This window comes from Balaenoptera ricei, chromosome 4 (assembly GCF_028023285.1).
Source record: "Balaenoptera ricei isolate mBalRic1 chromosome 4, mBalRic1.hap2, whole genome shotgun sequence".
NCBI lineage: Eukaryota > Metazoa > Chordata > Mammalia > Artiodactyla > Balaenopteridae > Balaenoptera > Balaenoptera ricei.
In genome coordinates this window covers 77,148,612-77,169,196 of record NC_082642.1, presented here as the reverse complement: position 1 = coordinate 77,169,196, position 20,585 = coordinate 77,148,612, and the positions used below count along the sequence as shown (strand labels likewise).

The 20,585-nt window shown below is 35.4% G+C and overlaps 1 protein-coding gene across 2 annotated transcripts in view; it reads left to right on the top strand.

Annotated features, from left to right (window-relative positions):
* DCUN1D1 (defective in cullin neddylation 1 domain containing 1) overlaps nucleotides 1–20,362 on the top strand; it is a 30,391-nt gene extending 10,029 nt beyond the window's left edge. For both annotated transcript variants that reach the window (XM_059920593.1, XM_059920594.1), the window contains exons 2-7: nucleotides 2,238–2,454; nucleotides 3,684–3,852; nucleotides 6,068–6,198; nucleotides 15,765–15,847; nucleotides 16,092–16,188; nucleotides 17,529–20,362. In XM_059920593.1, coding sequence (XP_059776576.1) covers nucleotides 2,238–2,454; nucleotides 3,684–3,852; nucleotides 6,068–6,198; nucleotides 15,765–15,847; nucleotides 16,092–16,188; nucleotides 17,529–17,608 — 777 coding nt within the window. In that variant the 3' untranslated portion in view covers nucleotides 17,609–20,362. The remainder of the gene's footprint in view (nucleotides 1–2,237; nucleotides 2,455–3,683; nucleotides 3,853–6,067; nucleotides 6,199–15,764; nucleotides 15,848–16,091; nucleotides 16,189–17,528) is intronic.
* Nucleotides 20,363–20,585: the final 223 nt, after the last annotated feature.

The following is a 20,585-nucleotide window of genomic DNA, read 5'->3' as shown; positions in this document are numbered from 1 at the left end:
GACTTAAGCTGTGTTTTTCCTCCCTCTCTTCAACAAAACTGATTCAAGCTTCAGGGGAGAACACTGGATTTAATACTGTATGATAAAACCCCCAGTAATCCTGATTGTTTTGCTGCCTTTAACTTTTAGGAGAATGGAAAAAGGTTATACAGAGAAGTTACGTCAGGTTTAATTATAAAGTAATTTCCAGGTTGTGGCCTGTAGTTGTTATACTTCTAGGTTAATCTCCAGTACTTTGTACAGCATTATACAGTGGTCAGTGATGATCATAGTGACCCTTAGGTACTTCCCTGTTCTTCAAAGGATTAAAACATATGTCAGTATACTATATCTCTTAGATACTGTATCTCTTATGTATACTATATCTCTTAGAAAGGTATACTAATTTTAAAAATAGCTCTCAGTAAAAAAAGTTGAAATCAAAGTGGTTTCCTTTCAGTTAAACAGTATATTAAAATAAGACAGGTCTCTTCCTTGGCATTTGATTTCACTGTGGGTTTGTTGCAATTGAATAACTTCTTGAGGAGATACTTTTCAAGAGGGAAGACTCCTAGACATTTGAGAGATGTGTCCCATAATAAGATATGAGTTATCGGGAAGTGGTAGAGTTATTTGTGAAATCCAGAAGTGGTAGAGTTATTTGTGAAATAACGGGAGGTTAGTGAATTTATAGTTTCTCAATTTTAATGGAGAACAGAGATTGAGATTTTAATCTGTAATCCTAAGCAATAACATATTTGCAGAGAGAGAAGAGTATGGCTGACAGATTAGACTCCAGGGTATAAAAGATAGGGTTGGTTTTCATATTTGATTTTGCATAGTCTTATTTTTACTCTGTGGTAGGTAGAAATATTTATATCTTTGGTAGCCTTTTTCCTGAAAACCTAAAAAGGTTTATAAATATGTACAGCAAGCAGTGTGATTTATGGAAAGATTACTAAGACCCAGATTCATGAGAGCTTTCTGTTCTTGTCCCATTTCTACTAATAATAACCTGGGTGATTTTTTTAACAAATTCCTTAACCTTTGGGGTCTGTTCTCTCATCTGTACAATCAGGTGGTTGAGGTTTGTGATCTGTCAGTTTGGGCCAGATCAAAAATGCTGGGGTTTTCAGATGTGTTGCTTAAACCACAGAACACTGTATCTATTAATGTGTGCCCTTCTCACATGCTTTTTTCCCCTTCATTTGCAATAATAGCTCAGGAAGAACCCAAGTATTTTGCTGAGAGATGGTATTAGGACTTGTGAGAGGGAAGAGTAATACTGGGGAGGCTGAAGTTGCACAGGAGACCAGCTTGGGTGAGAGGAGAAAAAGAACATGGCCCTTGATACTGGGAGAGAGTGGAGGGCCTAATTGCCTTGCTTCATTTTGCTTAGGGCTTAGGTCAGATGAGAAATGAATATGTGTCGACACAAGGCCAGTGCGAGAAGGTTATTACAGTAGGGAGGCTGGTTAGAGAGAACATCTGCTAGGTTCAGGCTAAGGGAAAGAGGTGATTCTTTCAGGGTAAAAAAGAGAGAATTCTGTTAAAAATTACCTTGGTTGGAAGGATGCGGGGTACTTGTTCATATTTCACTGCTTCTGATTTGACTGAAAATATGAGGAAATTCTATGGATAATTATCTTGGTTCCTGGACATGCGAGGAGAAATGCAGAGTTCTCACGTTCTATTGCTTTCTCACTTGCTTGGTAAAAATAGCAAGAAAACAAGGGGGTAGGGTGGAGGTGAGGTTGGGGAGAATTGCACCCCATATTCTTTATAATGGGTTTTAGGACTGCAACAAATACCTGTTAATCTCATTGTTCCTCAGGGTCACTTGACTGTTCTGACTGGCTAAATAATGTCACCATTAGTGACATTAGTGGTGGTCTTCCTCACCGCTCCTTAAGCATCCCTTAGAGCTTTGTTGCTTGGTTAAGGTTTTGAGAGTAGCTCTCCTTCCCTTCGAGAGCCTTTGTACATGCTCACGGGACCCAATTTTAGGAGAAGCGCAGGGTAGGTGAACTTCTCTTGCCTCTGTCCTAGTTTCTTTCCCAAAATGATACCAATTTTATGTTTTAGATTTTTTAAAAATTTGTCTTTCTGATTAATAGATTGAAAATAAGTCTTGAGCTAAACGTTTTAATATTTTATGAGGAGAAAGTACTGCTAATAGTGATTTAGTCAGCAGTATAGAAATACTTAGTCTTTTGTGACGTTACACAGAGTTTCAGTTTATTTTCTGGTTTCAATAGAACAAGTTGAAATCATCGCAGAAGGATAAAGTTCGTCAGTTTATGATCTTCACACAATCTAGTGAAAAAACAGCAGTAAGTTGTCTGTCTCAAAATGACTGGAAGTTAGATGTTGCAACAGACAATTTTTTCCAAAATCCTGAACTTTATATACGAGAGAGTGTAAAAGGATCATTGGACAGGAAGAAGTTAGAACAACTATACAATAGATACAAAGGTGAGTGTTTGCTTGTGACTTTAAATATTTTGAACGAGGTTTTGCAAATTTACATGCTTCTTGTGAGAAATCAAATGATACAGAGACCATTAATTGGGTGGATACAGAGCTCTTTAGATCTTAGAATTACTTTAAGAAATCTGAAAAATTATTTTCCTCTTTTCACTAAAATTTCTTCTTAATGTCTTTATTTCCTCACCCTTTATCCGCCCCCCCCCTCCTTCCCCGCCCCCCCCCCCCCCCCCCCCCGCTTTCCTCCTTTGTGATCCAATTTGAGAATGGGGGCTGGGGGGACAAGGTTTTTTCCTTCCTTTTCTTATAAAACTCAGCTGCCTAATAATTTTAATAACCTTTAAATAATTATAAAGTAATATACACTTAAAAAGTTAATACAGAATAGATTGAATAAAGAAAAAGTTAATAGTTTCTCCATCTCTTGCTTATTTATTCTCCTGAGGGAACCAATATTTAATAGCCTGGTGTCCAACTTTCTGTGTCTTTTATGTTTATGCAGAAATATATATGCAGAGTTATTTCAAAATTTTTCCAAAAGTGGGATTATATTTTATGCATAGCTCATGCCCCAAAAATCAAAGGATGTGCAAATTTTTTATTCCTAGAGATGTTAGCAAATCACATTTGACAACAGTGTATGAGTGCCTCTTTCTTCTTGTATTTGTATTTAAATGTCTGCTGTCTGAAAAGTAAATATTGATAGTTGGAGGTTTTCTTCTTTAATTTGAACAACAGGTGTTTGTATTGTGATTAAAATTGAATTGCAGAGTTTATGTTTTTTTTGATATTCTTTAAGAAGTGATTTCTGTAGTGAAATGAACTTTAAGAAAAAAAGAATTTCTGTGTATAATACTGTTTAGAATGCCTCTGTAAAATGTGGCTATGTTCAGTGAAAATCCTTCATCCCTATATAGGAATGTCTGATTTTCTGAATGTGTGTTAAGTATGGAACTTTTTTCATATGAATAAATGAGACTTAAAAATCAGGTGTCTATCTGGATATATATCTTGCTGTTAATTGTAAGAATGCTGTTTCAGGGGCAAAGTGGCTTTAAATATTACAGGGGGAAAATATCTCAGAGCAATATTGCTTCATACTTTTGGTCTATTGTGACCATTTAAAAAAATGGAATATAAAGCAATACCTTTCTCAGTTTCAGGAGTAGCACAGTAAAGTATGGCACTGATTTCATGTTGCATTGTTGTTTTTGAAGATCCTCAAGATGAAAATAAAATTGGAATAGATGGTATACAGCAGTTCTGTGATGATCTGGCACTGGATCCAGCCAGCATTAGTGTGTTGATCATCGCGTGGAAGTTCAGAGCAGCAACGCAGTGCGAGTTCTCCAAACAGGAGTTCATGGACGGCATGACAGAATTAGGGTGAGTGTATAATTACCATAGGAAATTAGGTACATTACTGTGAGAATTACTGTGGAACTGACATTCGTGCCCCCAAGCATTGCTATAAATAGAAATGGGCTAATATGCTAGTTCCTTCCCATGTCAAGTTATTTGTGTAGTTAGTACAACCTACTCTATTTGCATTATGCTTTTATCATTTGTTTCTAAGGGAGATTGACTAATGTTAAAATTACTGTGCTTTAATATTTTACATGGGTAAGTGAAATGAGCAAGTTTTAAGTTATTTCCTAATGTGAGGCTGTGAACTCTGAATTTATAAACAAACTCCTAGAATTTAAAATCTTGGAAGTTACTAATCACTTTGTGTTCTGCATAGACCTGGACAACTGATTAGCTAAATGTCTTGGTATAAATAGATTGAAAAGTCACAGGTAGCGGTTTTACCTGTGGCCTTTAGTTGTCTGTATTTGATGAAGCTCCAAAAGTATTCAATTTGTGGATCGGTAACAGGCTGCCCTTTCTGTTTTTAGTGGGTGCTTTTGAATGATAATAGCTAAACACTTTTTGAACGTTTATTTTCTTTCAGGAACTATGCTAAATAAGTACTTCACCTACCACTTCAGAACAACTTTGTGAGAGAAGTGGTGTTTATATCCGCATTTTAGAGATGAGGAAATGGAGGTACAGAGGAACTAGAGAGGTAGTATTAAAGCCAGGATTTGGGCTCAGGCATTCTGATTCTTGGGCCTGAGGGACATTGTAATCAGTCAGGGTCCAGGCAAGACACACAAACCATACCAGTAATTTGAGCAGGGTAAATTTAAAAAACTGTTTTATTGTGTAAATGAGGTAAAAGAAAACTCTAAGCATAACGAAGGTGGCAGTTGCAAGAAGCTGCCATCACTCCTGGAACAGAGGGAAGGAAACAAGGAAGGAGCCTAGACACTTAAGAGGATCCCGGCAAGGCTGAGATTCCGACCCCAGAAAACAGTGCGTAGCTGCTGTAGGAGCACGCTGCTTGCCTTGCCTGCTTCTCTGGTGGAGAAGAAGCTCGCTAGGGGCCACTTGCTGCAGAGTCGTGCAAGTTGCCTCCATTGGTGAACACTGCAGGGACCTCCCAACACGCTGAAACCCTTGCTCTGTGCAGAAAACAGACTGGGATAAGAAAAGTTCCTTCGTCCTCTTCCAGCCTTTCATCGCCCTCTCTTGGTAGAACCTAATAGTGAGCCAGCTGGCAAGAAAAATGAAGTTTCACAATTTATAGTCCACTGCAGATAGTCACAAAGTAGGGCAAAGAAGGGTGAGTTTAAAGCTGAGAGACAATAAATTAATAACTGGCCTAGCCACTATGTTCTACAGCCAAAGCCAGCCTTATCCTGAACTTGCTGAAATGTTCTATGCTAGGACAGGTTTCATTAGAACTCTCTTTTTTAAAATTTTTTTTCCATTTAAAAGTGAGTTCATGTAAAATGTATTGAACTTCCAAATAAAAATTTTAATTTACAAACTAATAATCTGGGAGGTGTTATAAAGAGCATGGAAGGAGCATAAAAGCAAAAATGATTTGAAGGAAAAAAAGTGGAATGCTTGGTTTGTGGAATCTATAACAGATCGAAGATTTCTACCTTATGGCTGTTATGTGGAAAGTAGGACTTGGTACTTGGACCCTTTCAGCTCCTTGGAAATTGAATGCTTTGCACATATAGAGAAAGTTTAATACTGATTTGAGGTAACTTCAGTTGGAGATGGTTAGAGATGATGTTTATTATGATACTTTGTATATATCAAGAAGTTTTCAAGAGGAATGCTTGTTTCCTCACCTAGTCAAGACACTGTGCTTTCAATTTGTTTGGAAGCTAGACATGTGATTTGTTACCATGTAAGGAATATCTACTACAGTTTGAATTGATGATTGTAAAGCTGATTACTATACATTCTCATCTGTTTGCTACAGCTGACTTCTACCGTTTGGGTGTGTTGACAGTCCAGTGAATTACATAATTAAAAGTAATAGCCCATTTCTTTTAAAAATAGTAGTTATTTCTAACATTTAATCACCCCAGATCTTTTCTTCCTCCATCTAACCCCATACTTGTTTATGTAATGTAAAAAGATGAAAATTTAATGGAGTTTTTAAGAAGAAGTTCTATGAAATATAAACTGTTGTAGGAATAAATGTTCTTAATATATAGTGAAAAAGTTTATCTTTTATAAACTTAATTTTACAATATAGATGTGACAGCATAGAAAAACTAAAGGCCCAGATACCCAAGATGGAACAAGAATTGAAAGAACCAGGACGATTTAAGGATTTTTACCAGTTTACTTTTAATTTTGCAAAGAATCCAGGACAAAAAGGATTAGGTAAGAATTGTTAAAAATTATATTTGGTGTTTCAAATATATTCAAATACATTGACAGCATCACGTTTGTAATAGAAAGTTCTATGTTTTGAGCATAAAGTCATTATCAGTTACTGAAAAATACTGAGAAACAGTGAACTTCTAGTTAATCAGAAAATACCCTGCCTATTCAATAACAGGGTTACCCTGGATACTATATGTGAACCACTGATTTTTTTTTTTTTTTTTTAAGAACTACAATACAGAAAATAGTTGTTAAAATTCCACTGACATAGGTATGTATGTTTGATCGTTTATTTTTCAGAAGATATTATAGGATCTTAGGATCATAAGTTTTTCACTATGTATCTGTTGAAATAGCATTGTAAGATTTCTGAGTCACAGAATGCCAGATAAATGTATTCTTTTTTGGTGTGAATTATTTGGAAACTATAAGAAAGAATAAAAAAATGATTGTCATTCATAATCTTATCCAGAAATAGCCACTGTTAACAGTTTAGATCAGTGAGTTTATACTGTAGAAACAACCACACATTTGCTTTGAGGATGGCTAAGGGAAGTGAAGGTAAAAGCTACAGTGTAATTTGCAGATTATTCAGAAAAAGTAGACAGTAGCACATAATGCAAAACAATAAATATGAGTGTGAGCGTTTTAGATAAAAGGAGAAATGAGCAAAAGCAGGAATGGTTGGGAAATGCTTCCTGGGCAAGAAGTGATGAGAACTAAAGGATTTGATATTTGGGCAAGGGATGATGAAAAATGTTCCAGGGAGAGGATAGTTATGAATGAAGGTCTAAGACTTCAGAAATAAGCTTGGCTTCTTTGTGGAAGAGAGAAAATGATTTGATTTTAGTGGGAATGTTTGTTTGGAGCTTAAATTGGTGAGATAAGGCTTCTTTTAAAAACAGGACAGAAAGGCTTAAATTGGAATTTACGGGCAGTGGGGATGCACTGAAGATGATGGTGGCAGGAGCAGCCATTTAGTGTGAGCTTTTGGTGTGCCTGGCAGCGTGCTAAGTTCTGTACATACACTGCCTCGTTTAGTGCTTAACAGCCTTATGAGTTATTCATTCTTTCATTCAGTAATTCACCAGCTGCCATGTGCCGGCCATAGAGTGCTAGACATTTTTTATCCTTATTTGGCAGATGAGGAAACTGAGGCACGGCAAGTTAAATAACTTACCCAATGATGGAAGTGAGTTTTTGATTTTGAAGATACAGTAGTTGGAGAGGCTAATAGGGGCCTCTTGTACGAATCATTCTTTATATTTTAGATTAGAGAGAAAAAAAGCTTTGAGAAAAGGATTATGTGAATAGGAATTAGACTGAGGAAGTGACTGAAAGCTAGTAGAAGGGATGAATATACAACATTTGTATTTGAGAATTGGCCTAAAGAGTGACTAAATGTGACTGAATTAAGATTTACAAAATACCTATTAAGCAAAATTCGAAATAATGAAGTCTCCTTTCCAGTTAATTTAGGTTGCATCTTATTCTGTTTGTTTTTGCAGGCAAAATAAGCTGGGATTCCTAGTGTTAGTTTCTCTATCTTGTATCTGTGGCCACAAATTAACTGGGCTATTTTTTCTAGTCTCCTCTTGTATTCCTACAAATAAAAACCAATTAACGTCTTCGAACTTACATGTATATACTAAAAGAATTATTTCTTTGTGTTTAGAAATGTAGCACAATGTTTTGATACCATTAGAGAAAATGTTTTGAATCTCAAGTGTTGATTTAAAGGGGCTGAACCTATTCCTTAGTTATAACCCTACCCCTTACTAGAGCACAAAATAAATGATGTTTTTGGGTGACTATGTAGTCTTGATATTGAATCTTAGTTTTTATTATATTTGGTGAAGATAAAGTAAAATTAACATTTTTATAGCTGTTTGATATATCAATATGATGATAAATTGGAATTTTAGATTACAGGAAAAGTTGAGAAAAATATTGTGCTGAAGAATTCGATTTTAAAATTATGTTTTATTCTATTATGTAGTAAGTATTGAGCTTAAGAAAAATGTAACATTGTTTAATGGGTATAGAGTTTCTGTTTTGTAAGATGAAGAGTTCTGGAGATTCATTGTACAACACCGTGAATGTAACTAACACTACTGAACTGTACACTGAAAAATGGTTAAGATGATAAATTTTATGTGTATTTAACCACAATTTAGAAGTTGTTTTAAAAAAAGCCCCGAACCATAGAATATACAGCACAGAGTGAGCCCTGATGTAAAATACTGGACTTTAGTTAATAATATTGGCTCATCAGTTATAAGAAATATACCACACTAAAACAGTATCTTAAAAATAGTGGAAATGGGGGGAATGTGGGGTAAAGGTATATGGGAACTCTGTACTTTCTGCTCAGTTTTTCCATAAACCTAAAACTAAAAAAGTCTTAATTTAGAAAAAAAGAAAAAATGTAATAAAAGACAAATCATAATTTCTCTTTTTGTTTTGCATTGGTATTGGGTGTCAGGAAATGTAATGACTTGCTTAGTTGAAGAACTTAATTAAAAAGAAAACAGTTTTCTTGACAGCCTTTCTAAGGGTTCACAGGGCTCTTAAATTATAATATTTGGCAGAAAGGAATTATGAGATCGTAGGAGAGGAGGTGAGGCCCAAACAAATTGGCAAAGAGTGACAGTGACAGCACTGCAGTTTATTTATAAATAGCTGTGCTAATTCTAATGAGAGCTGGTGTTTTCCATATTTTCTCATTTTCTATAACCTTATTTCTTGTGACACCAGGATAGGGTACTTCCTCTGTCACCATCTGCTTCAGTCACCTGCCATTTCTGATGGTCTTCTGAATCTTAAATTTGAAAGGGATTTCATAAGTCCTGTGTTAAATCTAACCTGTGCAAAGTAGCACCTGTACCTGATGCTCATTTAGCTTTTATGTTTGAATATACAGGGCGGGGATTGAACACACATTGTTTTAGAAAGTGGTCCATTCTTATCACAGAATACTCTTCCTTGCTATCACAAAGTTTTTCCTTATTAAGCTAACATCTTTGTCTTTATAACTTTTACCTTTGTTCTTATTTGACCTTTGCTGCAGCACAAAGGAAGTCTAACCATTTTTTTTTCTCATTTATCCCTTCTCCTTTTTTTCAGGTCAGCATTCCAAATTTTAACTGTTCTTCATTTGAAAAGACCTTTGTTATTCCGTTGCTGTCACCCCTAGATAACATTTCCAGTTTCTCAGTTTCTCTCAAAATAGAGTTCTTAAAGCTGATCATAATACTCCAGAAGGAGGCTGTTTAATGTAGAATACTATGGGTCTGTTATTTTTTGCGAGACTGTTCATTCTATTAATTTGTTCAAAAATTACATTTGTTTTTTACAGCCATGGTATTTTTAGGACCATCCTGAACTTTCTTAAAGTCTGTAGGTTATTTTCTTATAAACTGTTGTGGTTCAGCTAGAATGTTATACCTGTGCAGTTGATTTAAACATTTTTAACATTACTTGTTAAACATTTAATATTCAGAAATAATTTTATAGAGTGTTTTTAATGTGTATTTTCATTTACGTAATCCCATTTGCTTCTCATAACAACCGTTGGAGCTAAGTAAAAAACCTCTTTGTCATAAAGATGAGGAAACTCATGGTCAGAGAGGCTGACTTATTAAGGTCACGTAACTTTAGAGTTGGTAGAATTGGGACTCAACCTCAGATCTTCTGATTCCACATTTTATATTCTTTTTATTATATTATGTTGTGCTAACTATAGATATCTCTAGGTAAATTAAGACTTTGTGAATAGGATTTTAAATCCCATTCATCCTCCCTAGTGAGTTGGCAACATTTTGTTCCCCTTAGGGATGGTGTTTGGATCCAGTCTCAATTCATTTCCATATTCATCTGTCATTCAATTGATCATCTTTTATGAAACAGCACGTTGCCCTTGTTGATTCAGTTTGAAAGAATGACACTGGGATTACCTCTGTTTGCATTTTTAATTTTATTATAAGGGCTTAAGGATTCATTCTTCAAGTATCTCAATTTTAGGTAATACTATTTTTTTTTAAATTTTATTTATTTATTTATTTATTCATTTATTTATGGCTGTGTTGGGTCTTCGTTTTCTGTGCGAGGGCTTTCTCTAGTTGCGGCAAGTGGGGGCCACTCTTCATCACGGTGCGCGGGCCTCTCACTATCGCGGCCTCTCTTGTTGCGGAGCACAGGCTCCAGATGCGCAGGCTCAGTAATTGTGGCTCCCGGGCCTAGCTGCTCGGCGGCATGTGGGATCTTCCCAGATCAGGGCTCGAACCCGTGTCCCCTGCATTGGCAGCCAGATTCTCAACCACTGCGCCACCAGGGAAGCCCCAGGTAATACTATTATTAGGACTTGCTTGTGTCTTTTTCTCTGTGTTATCCTTCTGTTTATTCTAACTGCTGTTGTTGGTTCTTGTTACATTATTATTGACTTAGTTCTCTTTCCAATACTGCTTCAGAATCTATAATAGTAATTTTTAAAATTATTAAAAATAAACAGTAGTAATAGTAAGGACACGTTATTTACCAAGCACTGTTCCAATGTTTTAGGTGTATTCACTCGTTTAATTATTACAACAACCCTGTGAGGGTAGGTACTGTAATCTTTTTTTAAACTGAATTACCAAGAGGTGAACTTAGTTGCCCGAGGCTACTTAATTAGTGGTGGAGTTGAGATTTAAGAGGCTAAACTACTATATTAAACCACTTCTCTCTAGCTGGGCTATTCCTTTGTCACTCAGACATTTCTAACTAAAGGGCAGCCTTCCTTCCTTCCTTCCTTCCTTCCTTCCTTCCTTCCTTCCTTCCCTCCCTCCCTCCCTCCCTCCCTCTCTCCCTTCCTCCCTTCCTTTCTGTTTTTTTTTGTGTGTGTGTGTGGCCGTACCGTGCGGCTTACAGGATTTTAGTTCCCTGACCAGGGATTGAACCTGGGGCCCTGGCAGTGAGAGTGCTGAATCCTAACCACTGGACCACCAGGGAATTCCCTAAAGGGCAGTTTTTCATATGCTTGTGGCAATTGACATTTTATCCCTGTACAACTTAATCTTGTGTGTTTCAGCTCCTAATAATAACTTATTAATCTTTTTGAATATTACTGTTTCATCCAAAAACATTTATTGGCTGGTTACTCTGAGAGCATGGAGTTAGGAACATCTTAAGTCTGTCTGGGTGAGTTTGCAAAGTCTTCACAAAGATTGTAATTTTTGAGCCTTGAAGAATGAATATATGTTTTCAAAGCCAAAAGAAAAAGAAGCCATCTCTAATGTGGAGAGATTAGCAAGTTCAGTTGCTTAGAGGTGAGAGACATAGCACCTTTGAGAAACTTCAAGTAAGTTCATTTGACTAGAAATGTAGGTTTTTATCTGAAGGCAGTAGGAAATATTGCAGATTTTTAAAAGTTAATAGACTTTATTTTTTGAACTGCTTTAGATTTACAGCAAAATTGAACAGAAGGTACAGAGATTTCCCAACTACTCCCTTCCCCCACACATGCATAGCTTCTCCCATTATCAAACCCCCACCAGAATGGTACATTTGTTACAGTTGTACCTACATTGACACATCATTATCATCCAAAGTTCAACTTCACAGTAGGGTTCACTCTTTTTTTCTTTTTTTAATTTTATTGAAATATAGTTGATGTACAATGTTGTGTTAGTTTCTGGTGTATAGCAAAGTAATTCAGTTACATATATATGGGATACATATAAGATTCTTTTCCATTATAGGTTATTACAAGATATTGAGTATAGTTCCCTGTGCTATACAGTAGGTCCTTGTTGGTTCTCTACTCCATATATAGTAGTGTGTATATCTTAATCCCATACTCCTAATTTATCCCTCCCCTAGGGTTCACTGTTAATGTTGTACATTCTATGAGTTTGGACAAATGTATAATCACATGTATCCACCATAATAGCTTCATACAGAGAAGTTTCACTCTCCCTAATAAACCTCTGCTCTGCCTGTTCATCCTTTCCTCCCTCCTTACCCCTGGCAACCACTGATCTTTTTACTCTCTCCATAGCTTTGCCTTTTCCAGAATGTCATATAGTTGGAATCATGCAGTATGTAGCCTTTGCAGATTGACTTCTTTCACTTGATAATATTATGCATTTGTTTTCCTCCGTATCTTTTCATGGCTTGATAACTCATTTCATTTTGGCACTGAATAATTTTCCTTCATCTGGATGTACCACAGTTTATATATCTGTCTACCAACTAAAGGACATCTTGGTTGCTTCCAAGTTTTGGCAGTTATGACTTCTGTAAACATCCATGAGCAGGTTTTTGTGTGGATATAAGTTTTCAGTTCATTTGGGAAAATACCCAGGAGTGTGATTGCTGGATTGTATGGTAAGCGTATGTTTAGTTTTGTAAGAAACTGCCAAACTGTTCCAAAGTGGCTGTACTATTTTGCATTCCCACCAGCAGTGAATGAGAGCTCCTGTTGCTCCACATCCTCGCCAGCATTTGGTGTTGTCAGTGTTTTGGATTTTGGCCATTCCAAAAGGAGTGTAGTGGTATCTCGTTGTTTTAATCATTGAAGAATTTTAACATGGAAGTGAAACCAAATTTATATGCCTGAAAGGTCCATCTGAAAGCAGTGTGGTCCTTTAAAAGGTGTGGAGGCAGAACTAGAGGAAGAGAAATTGGTTATGAAGCTGTTGCAGTGATTTAGCTAGACATGAAGAGGACCCTAGCATAGGCCCTAGCAAGGGATGGAGAAGAGAGAGAGATTTAAAAGGTACTTAGAAGCCAAAATGAGAAAGCTTTGATTGAAAGTGTGATGAGGAAGTTAGTCTTAACCCCCCATTTGGGGATATTTGGAAATGGGGGGGGGTATTTTTGGTATTGTTATAATGACTGAGGGTTTCTACTGGGATTAGGGGTCTGCTAAATGACCTGCAGTGCATAGGACTTCATTTCCTTACAATGAAAAATTGTGTTTCATTGAGAAACACTGTAGGGTGATGACATTCATTGAGAGAAAAGAAAATGGTAGGTCTATAGAGGTAAGATGAGTTCAGTTTGAGCCCTGTTGAATTTGAGTTGTTTGTGGATATCCAGTTGAAGATGTCCTTAGGCAATTAGATGTAAGAATCTAGAATATAGAGAGAGCAGTTTCAGATTTAGGACTTGGTAGAGATGGTTTGAGCGTATAACTTGAAAAAAGGTAAAGGTTTGAAAAATCTACTGAGAGAAGTAGAGGTGGTTATTGCTGACGTACAGTGTTAATAGAACATCAACATTTAATGGACGAATGGAGGAAGAGGAGCAGTAAAAGAAAATAAGGCCAGAGAGGACAGAGGAAAATCAATAGAGTGATACCATTAAGGCTGAAAGAAGCGACAGTTCCATCCAGGAGGTGTACTCAATTTTGTCAAAGACGGCAGAGAGCCAAGTAAACTAAGGACTTACAGGTTTATTTGGCAACCAGAAGGGCTTGGTGACCCTTCAGAGATTACTTTCAGTGGGGTGAGTGACGGAGGTGGACACTAGTTTATAGAATTAAAATGTGTGGTAGGTGAGGAAATTGGACAATGAATGTAGATTACAAAGCGTTCTTTTAACTACCTGAACTTTCAAAGATCATATATGTACACTCCTATTCTTTTAAGATTCTTAGGTTAGTATATCAGCTGAGAAATGGGCATTTATAGGTGTCTCATGGTTTACAGTTATTTGAATATTTCATTGTTTCTCATCCTTATTTTCTAAAAATTAATTGGAAAGGGAAAAAAATGCTAACACTAGTAATAAGCTTAGTTCTCATAAATTTAATACATTTGAAGTGAAGAAGGATATCATTAAGCATGCTAATAACAGCAAATCCTACTATACATGCTAATAACAGCGATCTTACTGCACTTAAGATAGACAATTATATGTTTGGTTGGTAAAGAAAACTATAAAATTAAAGAACCTGGAAGGAATATTTGGTATAGAGCTTTAAAGACTGCAAAGATTAAAAAGGAATTGTGATTAGGGATTGTTGTCATATTTCTAGTTCTCTTAAAACATGGGGATCTGAACTTGACTTTCAGACATGTTTTCATGAGCACATTAAAAATAAAAGTAGAAGACTCCATGTACTCTCTCAAGATGATCTGTGAAGGGAAGGAGAAAGAGGGTAGCTTGTAAGGGAATGGAGAGATACAAGAAAGATTTATTAAAGGTAGGTGATAACTTGAGCATGTTCCTTTGTGGAGGGGAAAGCTGGAAGACAGGGCAAAGTTGAAGATACAGGGAGAGAAGAAAACTAATCAGTAGACCAGATTCCTTGAAAAAGCAGGATGGCATATTGGATCCATAATAATGGTGTTAAGGGCTTAACCTTGGATGGGAGAAGAGGCACCTTTTCCATTGAGTTTGAAGGAAGACATAATGATGCATTTGATAGTAAGTACATTGCACATGGAATCACAGGAAACTTGTTTATTCAGCAGTTTCTGAATGCCTACTGTGTGTTTGTCTGCTAGTTAGCGAATATGTAGTCCCTATCCTTGAAGAGGTTAGGGTCTAGTGAAGATGGGGGATTTTTTGCCTTATGTCCTATATGTTTTTTTTCAGGCAGGATGTGAGCCTTTTTGGAGTCTTTCCTAGTCTTCCATGATTCCTCAGATTATCCAGAGTAGTTTGGAGATAATATCTAAAAGGACTTTTAAGTTACTTGGGGTGTGATTTTTCCTGACCTGGAAATGTAAATTTACTCGTAAAAGCTTGACCTAACTACTTTAGTTCTTTCAAAGAGATCATAGTTCTTTCTCTCTGTTGTTATGACAGATACAGTTTTTTGTCATGTGGTAATATTGCTTCTTTATCCTTATCGGCTCCAAAACCAGTTAAATAGTCATTTATATCCTCTTCATCTAACTTTTAAAAGGACAAATCTTAGTTTATTTTTAATTTTTAATATTCTTAATGGTCTCCTTGAGGATCAGTCAGCCAACAGCTTGGAGTGTAAGATTGGTTAGGATTGTGGGTAGTAATTCTTTGCGTTACAGCTTATAGGTGTACCTCAGTGATTTACAGCTGGGGGCAGTTTTGCCTCCCAGGGGACCTTCGTCAATATGTGGAGATACTTTTGGTTGTCACCACTGGGGATGGGGCAGAACTGCTCCTGGCATCTAGTGGATAGAGGCCAGGGATGCTGCTAATGCTGTAATGCATAGGACAGCTTCCCACAACAAAAAATTATCTGCCCCAAAATGTCAAAAGTGCTGAGGTCAAGAAACACTGGTGTACATTAATATTTGAATACTTATGAGCTAGTCAAACATGCTTACCTACATTATCTCATTTAAACTTCAGAAACCCCTTATGAGGTAAGTGATACCCTTCTTGCCCTGAAGGCACCATTCATTTGTGATGGAAGCAGGATACAAAGCTTGGACTTAACTCTATAGGAAATTTTTATTATGTAAGTATTCAGGACACAAGCCTTTTTTTTTTTTTTTTTTAAAGGCTATCTTTTGTCTTACCTGGTGTTTTTTTTTCAGGGACAAATATTCCTGACATTTGAAGTATATAATTTATTTTTAATATTACAGATCTAGAAATGGCCATTGCCTACTGGAATTTAGTGCTTAATGGAAGATTTAAATTCTTAGACTTATGGAATAAATTTTTGTTGGTAAGTTCATATTTTCTGCAGTTTGGTGTTTTCTCTAAACTTTTGTTTTGTTTGAAGATAAATTAACATTTTAAAGCATAACTAACTCATTTCAGAGCATGTAATGGACATAGAATGAAAAATTTGATTTCCAGAATTTTATTACATAGGTTGTTTTGTATTCTTGTATTTGGCATCATCTGGACTGTTTTTTTGAAACTCTTTTTAGTGATTTGGATGCTTTTTTTGGTTTGTTTTTTAATAGGAACATCATAAACGATCAATACCAAAAGATACTTGGAATCTTCTTTTAGACTTCAGTACAATGATTGCAGATGACATGTCTAATTATGATGAAGAAGGTAATGAACATTTTGCTCTACCAGTTTTTTGAAAAATTTGTCTTCTTTTATCACACACTCTTGAACTTCTTGTCTACTTCTGTTTTTCTTAGAGTTAGATTTTCCTCTTCTGAGCTTTTATTTGTGCTCTTCTGAATGTATGAAATACCTTCATCCTCCTTACCAATCTGCATTGTTTCCTTAAATACCAACTCTGTGTATTCATGTCTTCCAGAAAGGCATGAGTACTTTTCATCCATGTTTTAGATTTTCAGTTTACTTTAGGAGCCTATTCTTTTCTTAATGTACTTTTATAGTACTTGTATATGTATTTTTTGTTGTTGTCTGTTTGTTTTGTCTGTGAACTTGATTGTAAACTCCTTAAGTTTAGTGACCTTGTCCAAATGGAAACGGACTTTAGTTTCCTACTGTAGTACTCTTGGCATTCAGTAAATACTCACTGATTGAATGCTTTTCTGCTGTTTCTTCATGTATGTATAAGGATGATTCTACCATCCACTATCAGGACATGTGCTTTTGTTTTTCTGGAACTGGCAGTGATATACATTCATTTCTTCTCGCATACTTACCTAGTTCCCCTTGAGAATTAGCAGAATTTTTTTTTTTTGATATTGTTGAATAGACAGAGGTATTCTTTGAAAAATCTCTAGTAACCTTGGTGTCCTTAAAAGTGTCCTGGAACTACTTAATGTAACCAAAGATAATGTTATTTCCTTATCTTTGTTTCCATTGTCATGTATTGTCTTCTTTAAGAAGTGAGAAATGACTGATAATTGATAATTGTGCTTTCTATTAGACCTTACACAAAAGTGAAGAACTTCCTGATTTGGAGGTTGGCATAGAGGCATGTATAGAGGCATGCATATATGTAATTTAAAATCCTTTAGTAATTTATTACCATGAAATAGGTTAGAGTTTGATCCTTGCTGTTAATTTCATTTGTAAGATTGCCGCAAAGTGCAAAAAAAGATTAACTCCAACCTACTGTGCTTTCAGCAGCACTGGCAGCATGTCCTCATATCAAGGTCAGATTTGACCAAATTACTTCCGTGGCCTGACTTCAGTGGCCTTCAGAAAGCCATAATATTATTAATTACCAGAAGGGTTATTTATCATTCAAGGAATTATCAAGTGTTGGAATAACAGAGAAGAAAGAAAGGAATACTCTAGGTAGAAACACTAAAGAGCTAGAAATTTGGAAGTCCTATCAGTGGGAATACGTATAATGACATACTTTAACAATTATGGGGAAGATATTTTTAAAAAATAAAGGATTCTATTAAAATGTTAGCCTTATTTCTGCTTTTCTTTCTTTCCTTTCTCCCATCCCCCCCCCACAGGAGCATGGCCCGTTCTTATTGATGACTTTGTGGAATTTGCACGCCCTCAAATTGCTGGGACAAAAAGTACAACAGTGTAGCACTAAAGGAACCTTCTAGAATGTACATAGTCTGTACAATAAATACAATGGAAAATTGCACAGTCAATTTCTGCTGGCTGGACTGAACTGAAGATCAATCCTCACAATTCAGACTGAGGGTTGAGACAAAACTTTAAGGATACATCTTGGACCATATCGTATTTCATTCTTCTAATGGTGGTTTGGGCTTGTCTTCTAGTCTGGGCCGCTCTAAACATTTATTATTCCAACATTGTGGATTTCATCTTATATCTGTGGACCATCCTAGTTTATTCTCCCATAAGTCTTAGAAGCTTTATGGTGATTTTTTTGAAGTTTCCATTCTTGCATAAAGCACAATGCTGTCTTCATCAGAAAACAGTTTGGCATAAGAATTAAACATGTGAACATCACAATTTATAAAAACTTCTTAAATATATGCTTTGGGCTAGTTGCAAAGACTATGCTGATAGCACTTCCAGTGAGAGTGATATATTTAAGTGTACCAGATCTGGAATGGTGTTTTGGTATGGGGGGATTTTTTTTTTTTCCTGGCAAATCACATGTATTGTTAACGTGAGTAGAGTATCTGTTGAAAAAAAAGTCAAAATAACCAACGTGAAAAATTTTTAGGATAACTTGGTGTGCCTACCCAAAATTTTACTGTGTTTTAGACCCTCGATTTCAGAAGGTTCCACAGAAGTAGTCTGCACTTATCTTACCCATGTTTATATATAGTTGTCTTACAGGGGGTTTTATTTAGAAAAACATCTGCATAATGTTAGATTCTACTCCTGTCTACATTATGCACTCCATAATTGGATTTCATTATGATTTTGAAACGCTTATATGCCTGTCGAGTAAGTTAAACTATTTAATTTGTTTTGAATGTTTTAGATTGCTACATAATACAATATTCTAAATTTAGGCATGAGGGTTTATTTTTGTTTTTTGGGTTTTTTTTGGTCAGCGCACTATGGAACACAAATGAAATTCTCTTAATTTATAAGAAGATAGTAGGAATTAAATTTTGAAAATGGTTGTAATGAGCCATAAAGTTCAATTCTTATAGGTACTGCTCTTTCAGACAAATAGTCCATTTTTGATGACTTCTTATTTTGTTGAAATTGCTTTAACTGCTAATCACTGTGGTTGCCAAATATTTCAGGAGCAAAGATTTTCAAGCAGGCATGCACTTGATGCAAAGTACCAGTCTGGCTTCTATTTTCATAAATTATTTAATTTCTACTGTTCTTTGTTTCACTCAGATTAGCTCAGTTTTCACATCAAAGCAGAACTCTGTCTTGTACGTTTTTTTTTTTTTTCTTCATTACAAGACCCATGAACTGCTTTCATGCTGAAAATGCTCATTTCTTTGTTCACTTCTTGACCTGTGAAGAAGGGTTTATTGCTTTCTTAAACATTTCTATAAGGCAGGTTAAAAAATGTAAAATTTCAGATATTGGATGACTGGTTTTTAGCAGGAGTAGATTTTGCTTGGTGTATCCAGGCACTCTAAGTTCTAATGTTGAAATTATCAAAGGTATGTACTTCAGAATAGCAGTACATTATAAGGTATATGCGGAAATGATTTTAAGAAACAATGATATATTAAAACTTTTTATTTACATGATTTTGAAATTGACTAGAAAGCTTTCCCCATAGATATTAATATTCTAATCATAACTTTAATTCAAGAATATGATTCTATCAAAAGAAAATTTTGAAAATTTCTATTCAGGTTACTGGAATTGGTTATTAAAAAAAGAAAAGAAAAAAGAAGAATCCTGCTGCTTTCAGTATTTCCTGATTTCATATTTGTAAATATTAAGAGGAACTTCAATTATGAAAAATTTTAAAAAGATATATATATATAAATGTACTATTTTGTTTCCTGTCTTGAAGATTTTGAGTTATGGTATTGTTTTTGAATTGATTAATTAATTCCGGTATGCTGTGTTTTGAAATGAGATCCGATTAGCTTTTTTTCCCCAATATAAATTGTTTTTCATAAAAGTCTGATATTGATTCGTGGCCTAGTGCCTTGGGTTTTACAGACTTTTCCTTTTAAATGCAAGACCTTTTCAACAAAATAGTGTTTGTCATCAGTTTGGTACTAAACATTTATAATTACTATGTAATTATAAACAAAAAAATACATAAAGCTTTGAATATAATCATGTAGCATAAAAGTTAAGGTTGTTAACTCTATGATGGCATCTTAGAATTAAACAATACTATTACTAGGGCTGAAAAGAGAAGACTGATTTAATGTGGTGTGGTTATTCTGAGGATACATGTCTGGTTACAGGGAATATTTTGTACTAAAAATGCTTACACATAATGGCCGTGTGTGTGTGAGTGTGTGTGAAAGAGAGAGATTGACAGATTGAAAGAGACACACATGCTCACACACACACACACACACACACACACAACTTGAATTGCTTTAATTCATTAGTGTTTCAGTCTTCATTCTGGTAAACTCCCCATGCTGATTCTTTGTTTTAAACTGAACCACAGGTACAGTTTCCTTTTTGCCAAATGTCAAAACAGGTACACATTTTACAATGTAATGCTTTTTAAATAGTAAAGTGTATAAAATTAGAAGTGCCCACATATAAAAATACTTGAGATCAAGATTATCTTTAGTGACTATCATCTGCATATCTCTGTAAGTTCAATTGTGTTTCTTACATCCCTGTCATATTACCAACAGAGGCAATAAAAGCTTCAGTGAAATTGCCATGACTAATTAAATCTTTTCACATATTATTTCAGTGTAATACTTTTAAAGACTAAAATATACCGGAAAACTTTTCCAGAAAGGATAATTATTTATGGAAAGAGCATTATAATGGCAAGTTTTGGGGAGAAAAGACATGCCAAGTCTTGTTTACTACATTTAAAATGTTTACAACTATACTGGGCTGCTTTATTTAATTAACAGTACTGTAGTTGTGTAATACGGCTTTGTAAGCATGTGTTCTTCATTAGA